The 14,287-nt window shown below is 36.2% G+C and overlaps 1 protein-coding gene across 1 annotated transcript in view; it reads left to right on the forward strand.

Annotated features, from left to right (window-relative positions):
* The window catches only part of RYR2 (ryanodine receptor 2), a 416,366-nt gene that overhangs the window by 250,257 nt on the left and 151,822 nt on the right, over positions 1-14,287 (forward strand). Inside the window, exons 27-29 of the mRNA XM_040551914.1 lie at positions 4,008-4,155; positions 11,574-11,782; positions 13,785-13,959. Of these exons, the coding sequence (XP_040407848.1) occupies positions 4,008-4,155; positions 11,574-11,782; positions 13,785-13,959 (532 nt within the window). The remainder of the gene's footprint in view (positions 1-4,007; positions 4,156-11,573; positions 11,783-13,784; positions 13,960-14,287) is intronic.

Consider the following 14,287-nt stretch of genomic DNA (forward strand, 5'->3'; position numbering starts at 1 on the left):
TATTGTGGCTAAAGAACCTATCAATTGAGGGAAAAGCAAACAAACAAAAACAAAAAATACCTTTAATAATTGGTTGTAAAAATTAGAAACCTAAAAAGTTCTTCCTAATGTGTGAAGAGCAACTTAAAAAACATTGTTCCTGACCTGGGATAGGTAGTCAGGGCTGTGAAGCAATTATCACGTCCATTTTCAGTTTGGCTCAAAATTCAATGTGAAAGACAGTTTGGTCTTTTAAAGCCAGACTCTTACTTTGTAAGATTTTGTAGGATAATAATCACTATTTGATTAGGAGTTGGTCTTCCCAGGCTGTCTTCTGCTGCAATGAAGAGAGGTACTGTTCTGGCAGAGGAAATACAGATGTACGGAAAAAATGACAGATTTAAAGCTTGTCAATTATTTTGTCATTAAGTGTATAGAAAGATGCATCTTGTCCTTGTAAAAAAAAATAATGTTGTTACATCACTTTCACATTTTACGTTTTTTGTATTAATATGTTAATTCCTTCGGTTTACAGTGAGAGCACATTCTGCCAGGCGTTTTGTGTGTGTACGATCCTCAGTGAAGATGGTTGAGGCTGTATGCATACTTCTAAGTGTACATGTACTTCTGAGTATCGAACTGAACTGCTAGAAAGCCAGTTTAGGAACACAAGTTCTGCTATAGGTGGTTACATTTAGGATATATTTTTTAACATTGCCAAGAATATAACTTTGTTAGGACTGTAGTGTGCTTTCCAATTCTAATGACTCCTGGAGCTTGAAATGACTTTCTACTAAATATGAATTCAGAATTATTTTTACATTATCAAATATTTTTTTATATTAATGATTTATGGTTAAAGGTATGGTAAACACAGAAAAGCTAGGCCTCTGGATAACCAGATAAGAAATTTATAGTATACGTAAATGACCCAGCTCACAGTGTATGTGCCTCACACATTGGCTCACTGAGCTGAGTTTCTGACAGCACTGCTGGCAAATTCACCAATAGCATTTATAGTGGCAGTTGCTTAAAAATCTTTGTGGAAGTGCAAGATCCACACACGTAGCAGCAAACAGAATCCTTTCACAGCTGCAAAATGAGGGTTTATAATGGTGCAAATGAAGCTTGGAAAACATCAGCACATCTGTCTCTCACTTGAATATGTGGTGAAATACATTGACTTTATGCTTGTCATTTAACAGCTTTGGTTAAGCGAACAAAATCATTTCAGTACTACATAGAATATGTATCTGTACAGCTCTAATGCTTTAAATCACAAAACTTACAATGCCATTGAATTATTATAATCATTCCTGCACTCTTCCTAATCCATGTTTTAATTTTTCAGTGTTCTCCTATCTTTCTCTTTGATAGGCAATATTTTTTATATATATATATATATATATATATATATATATATATATTTCTTTTTGTGTGTGTGTTTTTTGTTCCTTTTAGTCTGGTGATCCTGAACTTCTCAGAGCTTTGGGAAGGCCCAGGACTGCATAGGTTTGCAATATCACTTTTATAGCTCTGAAAACTATATTGTTCTTTATCATCTCAGATGTCTTTCAGAGGTTTATGTAAGGCTTTTTTTTTTTTTTTTTGTTACTGAATTACTTCTGAAGAATACAACATTGTTATGCACACTGTCTCTTAACAGGTTCTTCTGTTAGAGTTGTTTACAGTTTGACTGGTATTCTGTGCTGCTGTAGACGTTACGGACGCTCCTGTTTCTATCTTACTCTTACATGACATCTGTCTATGAAAGCTACAATTTGTACTAGATGAATTATCTACATGTCACATACTTGTATTCACTGAATGAATTAATGCAGTTCTGCAGCTCCCGTTGTATTTCCTCTGTGAATTATTCTACAGTAGCATTCATTACCTCTAATGAAAAGGCTCCTTGATAAATGTTGGTGTGTGTTTGGGTGTATTTTCCATAGTACTTTTTTTCTACTACTAAGAGTTATATTTGCTTAGTGTCAATGTTGACTTAATACTGCCTATTTCACATGTACTCTACAAATAACTACATGTGTGGTAATCCAATTACTATAAATATAATGATTGTAATTAATGCCTGCAGGGGCGGGTGGACTAGATGATCTTTAAAGGTCCCTTCCAATCCAAACCGTTCTGATTCTATTTTCTGTAACACAACTAAATCTGTTGTATACATTGTATATTGTAATACTGACTTTTCGTGGCTGTACTGCTTTCTTTTACTTTACTCCAAATTCAGTTGTAAAGGACCATATGTGGTGTTTGTGTTGTACTCAATAGAAACAAAGTTGTGTAATAAAATACCTAGGCTTCTTTATTTATTTTCTTTTACTGTGATATTATAGGTTCTGAATTCAAAGCCAAACAATTATATAAACTTCGTGTGTGCTACTCAGCTCAGACTATTTGAAACAGAATTTTGTCAACAAGATTAAGGTTTTCTGTTGTTGTTGTTGTTTTATTTATTTTATTTCACATGACTTAGTGAACAAGTACTTTACCAGACAAACACTGTACAAAACACAGTCTTCTGATGAAGTGTTAGACTGTCAAACCTGGTAAATTCTGGAGGGGAAAAAAAATTTTAAGAAAATCAAGCTGTTATCCATCTCTTAAAAGTCCGCAGTACACTACAAAACAGTAACTTTTCTGTAGTGAATAAAAAGAATTAAGTCTATGTACAAATTGCAAATATACTTAATAAAAATTACCACTCTTAGCTAATCAGCTCTGTTACTGACTTGATTGTGACTGTGCAAAACTCAGTTACTGTATAGGATCATTCTTTTGATTTGCTATGCTTAAACCACAGAGGTTTGGAAGATTATAAGTACCAAATCTTATGATGAGTATAGCAATAACAGTTCTTAAGTCAGCAATAAGTGTACCATTCAAAATTTAGATAGACAAATAACAGGAAATAAAGAACAAAACTATTAAAAGAAAAATCCCTACTCTTATTCATACTTCAAGAAGTAGCCACAGTTGTGAATTAGTGAAAAAGGTCAAGGTCACAATGTTAAATAAACTTAGACCTAAGTAAGGAAAATAATCTATAAATCTGAGTTTGTTTTATATTTTTTATGCCTTTTTTTTTGCATACTATAACTGTGTGCTTAGGCATTTCTAAAGGAAGTAATATTCTAGATATATTTTATTATCATATATCATTATCTGCTGATTGCCCATATATTAATGTACATTAATGGTTGCTAGAGCAATTACCAGGTCATTATTCTAACTGTAATTAATATTATGGATGAGAAGTTATACTTCTTAGAAGAAGTTAACTGTTATTCCAGTTATTTCTGATTCATTTTTTAAAGAAAATTTTTCATAATGTCCTTTTGGACAAGCAGCGTTTCAGAGGAAAATATTTCTCCTTTTATGCCTTTTGCAAGACAAATAATTTTAAACCATGATGTTTCATCTCTGGTGTTAATGTGAATATTTTCACATAATTATTTTTTTCACTTTTTTATCAAGGAAGTAATAATTCCTTGTAGCAGCTTTTTCAGTACATTTTTGGTTCATTCTGTTTTGGTAGCAGCCTTTTTCCAGATCTACTGAATCAAATATTGGAAAAAAAGGAACGTCAGCTTAAAAGTGTTTTGAATAAGTATGGAAAGAGAGTCCCTCAAATGATCTTTGTGTTTACCCTGACATTGGCCATCCCACTGAATATAACTAGAGCTGATATGGTATAGTACTTAGTGTCATCAGCAATGCGTTATCTTCATCTTTTTGTTAGCCATTCTAGCACACAGGTAATGCCTGTCCAGTAATGTTTCTTTTTCTAGAAGGAAATTCATTGGTAGGACCAGATTTCATAAAGCACTGGTTAATAACTGCACTTTAGTGTTTACTCACTATGATGAGCCCAAAGGCAGATAGCCTTGCATTAAAAGGGCAATAAAAAATGCCTGCAATGCCTGCCTATTTCTACAGAACAATTTATCTTTAAGAGAGAGTATGGCTTCTGAAACTGAATTTCATTTTTCATACATCTACAGGATGTGAAAAATCGACGAAATCCTCGCCTTGTACCTTATGCTCTTTTGGATGATCGGACGAAGAAGTCAAACAAAGACAGTCTTCGTGAAGCAGTCCGCACCCTTTTAGGCTATGGTTACAACCTGGAAGCTCCTGACCAAGATCATGGTAAACAATTTTGTTGTCTCTCTCTCTCGAAATTAAAGACTATTCCACTTCACTACTTGATTTGTTGGTCCAGTAAAACGACATAAAACGACCTAAACAGTTAGAGTACCTTCAAAGCTAATTGGCCCTTTTCTATGTATTATCTTGTTATATTACCCTTTGACTTTACATTCATTCATTATATTTGAGGTACCCCAATCCAAAAATCATTTTTAAATTAAAATATTTTTGATTAGTACTATCTTTGTTATTTCACAACAGAATAGCAAAATTGCTAAGAAAAAGATTATATGTAGGCTCAGTAGAAGTGAATTTTATGTTCTTGCAGTTTTAACTGCAAATAGTTAAGGAAAGATTCTGCAGTTAGCATACAATCCTCTATTTAAATACTTAAAACTAAAAGATGACATTTTCAAAGACATGCATATAAACCAAATTTCTGTGTTTTCAAACAGAAAAACTGTCGAATTAGATAATCTGTTAGAGCATTTAAGCCTCTGTTATTTTCTTAGGTCTTCAAAGTTCAATAAACTTTAACTCATTTCCTAGCAATGTTTTGATTGAAATTACACCATTGCTAGTCTGAATATTTTATTGATATGTAGGGCAGTGTTTTCAACATGTATAGTTTGATTCAGTTTTTATGAGAGGCTACATTTTTAAACTGGTACCATGAATGTGTAACAGGGATGGATTGCTGAACAGGCAAAATAATCTGTTGCTGTGTAGAGTAGATTGTGCTTGCGGCAAAACACCACGGTCTCTGTTAAATCTGCTTGTGGTTAGTCTGTAGGGTTTAAGACTGATTCATAATCTTTTAATTTTTCCCACTCCCCTCCTACTGTGGGAAAGAGGTACTGCATAGAGAGAGAGTATGACTTCTGCATGGTTCTGAGAAGGTGAGTTGGCTGCTGCAGGAGGTGTTTGACTCCTATGAAGATAAAGGAGCTGTCTGGTGGTAGGGAGAGAGGGAAAGAAAGCACATTCTTTTTCTACCATTTTCTACCATTTTCTCCAAATCCCACTGAACAATCTTAATTCCCTTTCCTCATTTACAGCTCTGAAAACCAAATGTACCTGTCTTTCCTTAGGAATGAATGGCTAGAAAAATCAATTAATTTTTTTTCTTAAGATGCAGAGGATCTTTGAGCTAGCTCTGTGCATGGAGTTACTAATTAAATGAAAAGAACGTATGTGCAATCCTTGCATCTGAAAAGTGTCATCAATCCTGTTGCAAAATTTCCAGAGTAAAGGACTTGCAGAAGTGTCCCACAAACTAGTCTTCCTCAAACAAAGACTAGAATTGCATTCAACCACAGGTTTTATATGTATTTTGGGGATTTAAGTTTAACAGTTTATGAACCTCTACAGTTTTTGAGATGCATAAATCGTCACACAGATTCCCTTTCACTAGCCAAAATCCATACAGTTATTAAATGATATAGAGCCATCTAGTGGTGTTCTGCATCTCCGTTGATGATTTTTATTTTTAACATTGATTTACAGAACTGTATAGCAGCATTTTTTTAATTCTTTGCTATAAGTATTATTTATTAGTTACCCACAGCAGCTGTAGCTTTGGGATTGCTTAGAATATAGAAAGCCTTAGTTTACTTAGAATCTAAAAAGACAATGTAGTCTCACTTCCCATGCTTTGTGGTGGTCAATCTCCTGTATAGGAGAGGTACTGAGGATCTTCAAAAGTGGTTTTAAGGCTTTAATTGTGTAGACCATTAAAGAGAAAATGCTACTGGTAAAAGGATTATATGGCAGAGAGTTCAGAGTTGCTTACAGGAGATTTATTGAGCTTGAGTCCAGAAAGGCCAAACATTTGGGGTATGAGGTATGATAGTAATTTCTGAGGGACATGATTTTGTAGGCTGTTCAAGATAAGGTTAGAAATACTGACTTTTTTATGGCTGAGAAAATAGAAAAGGGAGAGATTCTTAACACAGTCTAATGGGCAAGCAGGTGCAGACATATTTTAGCTTATAAGAAAATTTGAGCTGATTAGAAATTCAGAAAGAGGAGGAATTGCAGTGGTAAGACTGGAATATTGAATTTTCAAAGGCTGAGCAGGCTTTGACATTTTGCAAATTTGTGGGAAAAGATCCAAAATGTTTTAGGCATTCTTTTTCCTAATCTGAGAGAGAGTCAGGTTGATCCCTAGTTGTGTGATCTTATTAATGGAGAGAAAACTGTGTAAAATACTAGAGAATAGAGTAGTTCAGAGAACTTAGGGAAGACAGATCAACTAAGCATTATTTCTTTTTTTTTTTTTTAAATATATATATATATTTTTTTAATGCAATTTTTGTTATTTCAGGCTACCTTATGGTTTGAATTGATAGTAAAGTCTTGGAAAACTCACTGTATACTGATGTGGGAAGATGGAGACAGTCCTAAGGGTTAGCCAACAATATTGAAGGAAAACCAGAAACAAGTTAGGATAAAAAGTGTTTAAAAGGATGTTAGGAATGGCCATCTCTGAGGCACCATGTAGGATCATGAGTAGTACTAGTATTCAAGGAATATTAATGGATAAATGCTTTTTGGCAATATTTGAGAACATCTTCCATAGGTAGAAGTAGATGGATGCCACATAGCTGTGGATAAATCAGTATATATATATTTTTTTTTCAACCCAGTATGCTCAGTGCACTGAGAGGGGAAAAAAAGGAGATTTGGAGACATAGACGAATCTAAAATTTGTGCTTTTGTGAATGACAGAAACAAAAGTAGATCTGTATCAGAAGAGATTGATCCAGAAGATGGTGGGATGACACAGTAAAATAGTGCAAGTGGTAGCAAAAGAACAGGAATACTGACAAGAACATTGGGCTAGGTAGATGGAAAGTTGGATTGGAGAGTAGAGATCCAAGTCCAAAACTTCATTGTTAGTTGTCAAGAAAAAGGGAAAAGATGGAGGTATTTTTATGCCTGAAAGCAGTGTGTGTCCCAGCATAGTTTTTCTCCCCTTAAAAAAGCTTAAGCACTTAAAAAATAAAATAAAATAATAATAATAATAAAATCTTTGTTCATAATTTCCACAAAAGTTGTGAAGCACAAGCTAAGCACTTCTCTACTGCTGTTATGGAGCACAGGGAACAACATGTTTATATTGTCTCAAGCTTTCTCTTGAGGTTTCTTTTTGTCCTCTTTCTCTGAAGAAGCCCAATAGCAACTCAGTTTTATCTATAAAAATACTTTGATAACATGTTTTGTATAAAACAAACTGATTTATCAATATTTTTATGCCATTACTCCTTCATCATTTAAGAGAATCAGTGATAACTTTTAAGAAGAAATACGTTTAATGTGTTAAAGTTTAACTCCAGCCTCCTTTGAACCTCTTAGTGAAGCCATACTGGTCTTTGAGAAAATATATTACTTATAATTACCTGACAATGTGTGAATGTTAACTTAAACTCTCTTAAACTAGCTCCTTACAAATCACTTGCACTTACAGTTAAGAGAATTTTGAAATGAAACATAGTAAGTGATGATAAGCACGTGATCATGCTATAGATAATTAACAAAATTAATCAGTGGCTGAGAAAGCTTTTAACACAGCAGTTAATTTATTTTACACTCCGTTGCACTAGACAAGAGAAGTGAAAAAGCTCATTTTCTTGAACTTTGAAGCTGCTGTGACACTTTTTAAAGCACTCCATGAAATCTAGCCTCATCTGACTTTCTCTTCAACAGTTTGAGAGAGAGTAAAGGAGAACAGTCAAAACAATTTATATTTGGCATGTTGTTTTTTCTCATTTCACTAGCTAATAATATTTTCCAAATATTGTTTTATTCTTTTGTTGTTTTGTTTTGATTTGTTCTTAAGCAGTAATCTGCAGACATTGCCTTTAACACTACCTTTATGCCCTTCTTAAGGCACCTTTATTCTTTCAAGACTTGCTGCCTTTTATCTTGACAGAAGTTAATACACTTTTCCTGAAGCAGGAGTAAGATTACTTTGGGCTATTTTGTCGTTGTTGTTGTTAAACAAAGATGTCTCATAGTTTAGGAATCTTAATTCAAAGACAAACACCTGTCTTTTATAGTGACTGGAAGTGATTGGAGGATGAATTTAGTCTTTTTTTTTTTTTTTAATCTAAATAACTGGGAGCCCAATTCACAGAATCATGGAACTGTTGAGGTTGGAAGGGAACTCTTGAGATGTCCCTCTCACTGTTCAAACGCAGTCAGCTAAAGCAGATTACCCAGTACCATGGCCAGATGGGTGTTGAATATATCCAAGGACCGTGAATCCACAGCCTTTCTGGAAACCTCTTCCAGTGTTCGACCATCCTCACTGTAAAAAGTGTTTTCTTGTGTTCAGATGGAATTTCATGTGTGTTACTTTGTGCCTATTGCCTCCCTCTTCTTCTTTGTGTCTGGCTGTCTTTACTTCATTCCCTCCCATCAGGTATTTATACAAACTAATAAGATTCGCTATGAGCATTTTATTCTCTGGGCTGAGTAGTCGCAGCTCTCTCTTACCCTCTGCTCATGAAGGATGCTGCAGCCATGGTCCTGTGCTGTACTTGTTCCAGTAAGTCTGTATCTTTCTTGTACTGGGGAGCCCGGAACTGGACATAGCACTCCAGATGTGGACTCAATGGTCCCAAATAGAGAGGAAGCGTCAACTTCAACCAGCTGGCACAGCTCTTCCTGATGAGCCTAGGATGCTGGTGGCCTTCTTTGCCACAACGGTATATGCTGGCTCATATTCAACTTGTCCTTCTCTGCAAACTTGCTTTCCAGTTGGTCAGCTGCAGCTTGAAGTGCTGCTGGGGGTTGCTCTTCCCTAGGTGCCGGACTTTTTCCCTTTGCTGAACTTTGTGAGATTCTTCTCAGCCCAGTTCTCCAGCCTGTCCAGGTCCTTCTGAATGACAGCACAACTGTCAGCTGTATCAACTGCTCTTTCTAATTTTGTGTCATCTCTGAACTTACTGTGGGTGCACTCTGTTCCATCATCCAGGTCAGTAATGAGAACGGAAAACAGCATTGGCTCCAGTACCCCTGTAGACCATAGTAGCCTTGGGGTACTCCTCTAGTGACTTGCATCCATGGGGACTTTGTGCTGCTGATTACATTACTCTAGGCCTGGCTGTTTTCAGCCAGCCTTTCAATACACCTCAATGTGGGATTATTTAACCCATACTTTATCAGCATTTCTATGAGATGTTAAGGGAGACATTGCGAAAAGCCTTACTACAGTCAATGCAAAAACATCCACTGCTCTCCTGTTATCCGCAGAGCAAGCCACCTCACTGTGAAAGGTTATCAGATTGGTTATGTGTGATTTCCCCTTTCATAAATCCATGCTGACTAATCCTGATCACCTTCTTGTCCTTCATATGTTTGGAGATGTTTTCCAGGAGGATTTTTTCCATCATCTTCTCTAGGATTGACTGACCTGACTGTAGTTCTTTGTTTTTTTCCTTATTGCTCCTCTTGAAAACCGGAGTGACATTTGTTCTCTTCTAGTCTTTAGAAATCTCTCCCAGTTGCCATGACCTTTCAAAGATAATTGGGAGTGGTTTCACAATGACATCAGCCAGTTCTCTCACCACTTGTAGATTGCAACCTACCAGGGTTAATGGGTTTATTTAAATCCAGTTTGAGTATTTCCTAGCCTGGGTCTCCTCCACTGAGGATAAGTCTTCCTTACTCCAGACTTTCTCTATTGTCTCAGCAGCTGAGGATTCCTGAAGGCCAATCTTACTGTTAAAGACCGAGGCAAAGAAATCACCAAGTACCTCAGTCTTTCCTGTCTCATTTGTCGCCACGTCAGCAAGTGGACCATGGGTTCCTTAATCTTCCTTTTGTTATTTGTGTTTGTAGAATCCTTTCTGGCCTGTCATATTCCCTGGCAGATTCAACTCCAGGTCAGCCTTGGTGCTCCTAACTCTAGCCTTGCAAGGTTGGACAGAATCTGTGTGTTCTTTCTGTGTCCCTTGGCCCTGTTTTCCACCACTTACATGTTTCCTTTTTATGTCTGAGTTCAGGTAGGAGCTCCTTGCTCATCCAAGCAGGGCTCCTGCTGCCTTTTCTTCTTGCTGAACACGTGGCTTCTTCTAGTTGTTAGAAGAAAGCCTCATTTACTATTTTAATAGCGGTTACCCTTGATGAATTTACCTATGTTGGTCTGCCTGCTTGTCTTTACTTACAAGCTCAGAGCTTGCTCCTGAGCCATCCCAAGGCAGATCTTCATGCATTCCAGCTGCTCTCTCACATAAAAGCCAACTCTTCCTCACAGCCTGTCCGTCCTAAAAAACCTTGTATCCATCCATTGCAATGTTCCAGTCGTGTGAATTATCCCATCATATCTCTGTGATCCTAATATGCATCATAGCCCTGTAACTGCACTCATTTTTAATTGGACATGCTGCATGCATCAGTGTAGTCATTTGAGGTACCCAAGCATGCTGGTTCCCCAGAAGAGGCAAGGGAGCCCCATCAAGCTGTTCTGCAGGTACTTTCTCCTTTGTGTGCTTACACACAAACAGGTTCCAGTTCAGCTCTGTTTTCTTGATTTCTGCATCCCTTCTGTTCTTGTCACTCTGGGCCGTTGGCTTGCTACCCTTATCCTCAGCTTACTTGGCTGTTTTCTAAGGAATCATGTCCTTTCTTGTCATTTCTAGTTTAAAGCTCTCCCAGCAAGGTTGGCCTGCTGTTGGCAAAGATATATTTGCCTGGTTTAGTCTCATGGATCCCATCTCTTCTAAGCGTCTTTTAACTCTCAAAGAGGGTCTTACTGTTGTAGAAACTAAAACCTTGCTGTCAACACCAGCTGTGCATTGAGTTGTTAACCCTCAGGATCCATTGGGTTGTCTTCAGGTCACTGATTGGATCAAGGAGGACACTACTTGAGCCCTTGACCACTTTCCCTAGAGTCAATGCTTGCAACATCCCAGATCATTCCTGGCTTTTTCACTGGTATCTGCATGGAAGAACAACAGGGGTTAGTACTTGGAGGGCCAGATGAGCCTTGGTATCATCTCCATAAGGTGCAAATGTTAGCACCTGGCAAGCGGCAAACTTTCCTGGTTTCACTGTTAAAATGTTTCTTTATACAATCCATCTTAACTTGCCTCAGGAATACAATGTGAAAATCTATATGCCATATTTCAAAAAAAGGGAAGGCAATCTTTTAAGCCTTGTGAATTAATGCATTATATTCTCTCATGCTCTATGTTTGGGTTAACTGTTTGATTGCTTTACTGATGTGGTAATAGGTCATCTGTTCTTCAGAATGCCAATTCCATTACTTCCTAATATTTTTCAGTGTGCTTTAAAGACAGGGCTGTGTATTTGTCTGTTGTTTTCACTGCTTGTATTTTATCAGTAGTTGAATACAGTACTTGATGCTACTTTTATTTTTTCTTTACCTTTTTATTTTTTAAACCTCACAGCGACGAGATTGGATATATGCAATGGGATAATGGAAAAATTTAGGATCTTCCGCACAGAGAAGACTTATGCAGTGAAGGCTGGGAAGTGGTACTTCGAGTTTGAGGCAGTTACAGCAGGAGACATGAGAGTTGGCTGGACAAGGCCGGGTTGCCTGCCAGATCAGGAACTTGGCTCAGATGATGAAGCTTTTGTTTTTGATGGCTTTAAGGTTTGTTTATCTGTAATTATATGAGTGATTGCAGAACTTCATTTTGCATCTTATTCTGTGTGCCGTTGCCTCAACTTAATTGCTTTCTTTTCTTCCATCTGTGTTCTATGAAATTATTTCTCTCTCTTTGAGGCCCTGGGTGGAATAGGAAGAAAAATACAAAAGCCTAAGCTATAAATCAGTGCCACCTGAGGAATTCATTAGCAGACTTTGTCATTTCTCTTTCCTATTTTTTGTCAATTTTTTTCACAGCTTCACAGAACAGGTACAGTGTATATAAACCATTCAACATCTAAATGACTTACCGAAATTCTAAATACTGGCAGAGCTGTAATTAAATATTAATAATTTCTTTAAATTTTTAGTCTACTCTTCCCTCTATGAGAAGTGCCCATTAGAGAATAAATGTGGTTAAGGTTATTAACAGTGAGTGTCTGAGGCAAACGTTGATACAAGTTTTTTTTATGAGTGTAAGTTTGAAAGAGCAGGTCTATTTTTTCATGGAAATCCATACAATTTAGAGTAAATTAATTATGATAGAAACAGTAATTTTTGCTCAAATTCAACTCTGCATTAAATGCTGACAGATTGAATCAGTGTTAAGAATATATAGGAAATCCAAGTATTTTATATGTTACTAATTTTTATCAGAATAGATTTAATAACTCATTGGAACTTTTTATTTCATTGTGAAGGCCTGTGAAACCACTATCCAAACCATATAATTGCTGTTAAGGCTACTGATGAATCTTGTCTTAATGAAAACCTTTACCATACATTTCTTATGTCTGATGTTGGAATTAATTTCCTTTATTACTATTACAATACTTGACAGAAACCAACAGTAGGCCTGCCTGTTCCTGGTCAGGTCAAGGTCTCTAGCTGTATTTTATCCATGTTATTGGATTTTTATTCTTGTTTTTTCCAACTCTTGTGTTATTCAAGTACACGCCTTAAAAAGGGAACTGAAAAGTTGGTTTTATAAAATGCCTAATTGGATTAGGTAAACTATTGAAGACCAGTGTCTTCACTAAAATAGCTGAGTAGTAGTTCGCTTTCTGCATCTTAATTTTTGACCTTTAGGTCTCAATCTACAAAGCTGTTTTGTTGTATTTGATTTTAGTGGGTTCTCTGCTTAGTTCGATAAAAGCTTGTTTTTGACCTTCGGGATACACAGAAAGCCTCATTTGTTTGGTAGGATTTTGAAGAAGGATAAAAGAGGATAAAAATCTAGCAGTGATGGAATATATGAATTGTGAACGTATTTGTTATTAACACTGTTTTGTTGTATGTATGTTTCTAATAGTTTTTTATAGATGTTCATTTATTTGAATTTCAATCCAAGACCCCAGCTAAGGCTACCCATCCAAAACCCTGCAGTCTTGGACTTGGTCAGTCGTACAAATCATTAATCATGCCCTGAACTACTGTGGTATTTCTCAGAAGCTTATAGAGTTCATCCCATCCACAGACAATTCTGTTCCTTCCAAAATTTGTTATGACAGAATTTTAATTTATTTTGTATGCAAGAGTTTTAGAATTATATTTAAGGAAACAACAAAGTTTATTTGGAAGCAATGAATTTATAGGCCACTAGATTGAACAAAAACAATTGTTAAAAAAAAAGTTTGTGAAACAGCTATTTAACGTAACTGATAGCATGTTATTTTCATTACAAGTCTCTCATGCAGCTTCTGCATAAAAATAAGCCATGTTCTTTCTTACTAAAATGTTGAAATAGCAATTTGCCCTGTCAGCTCACGTAGCAACGTTTTAGAATATATTTGAGAGAAGTGCTTGCAGGAAGTAAATTGTCGGATTTCCATTTTCAAAGTTAACTTGCGGTATTCACAAGCATTGTTTTGGAATGATATGCTGTGGAAGTTTTAATTTTAGTGCTGTGTTAATTGAGGGGGCTAATTATTAGTTTTAATCACTAAAAGGGAGATGAACACATACATTGTCACTGTTATTCTTTGAAAGTCTTTGAAATCCTTTACAGGCACAGCGGTGGCATCAGGGTAATGAGCATTTTGGCCGCTCATGGCTGGCAGGAGATGTTGTTGGATGTATGGTTGACATGAATGAACACACTATGATGTTCACCTTAAATGGTGAAATCCTTCTTGATGACTCAGGTTCAGAACTTGCATTCAAGGACTTTGAAGTTGGTGATGGTAAGTACTGTAATATATTGTGCTGTTAACATACTTTTTGTTCCAGTTCTCTTTTAAGTTCCCCTTTCTAGGTAAAAAAGGAAGTGAAATTTAGCTATTTAGCTTGACATGCTAAATGCACAATTTTCTTGATGTAGTTTAAAGTATGCTAGACTGTATATGTTCAAAAGAAGAAAGGAAATAGTATCAACATAACTGGCAAGAACCACTAGAGTTCAGTGGCTCTAGCCAGCATATAATATTATTAATTATGATAACTTTCTAGGATGCAGTGCTGAATCCACGTTCTTTAATTGAAGACACAGTCCCTATTTTGCATCTCCATGTT

The sequence above is a fragment of the Cygnus olor genome, chromosome 3, assembly GCF_009769625.2.
Source record: "Cygnus olor isolate bCygOlo1 chromosome 3, bCygOlo1.pri.v2, whole genome shotgun sequence".
Classification (NCBI taxonomy): domain Eukaryota; kingdom Metazoa; phylum Chordata; class Aves; order Anseriformes; family Anatidae; genus Cygnus; species Cygnus olor.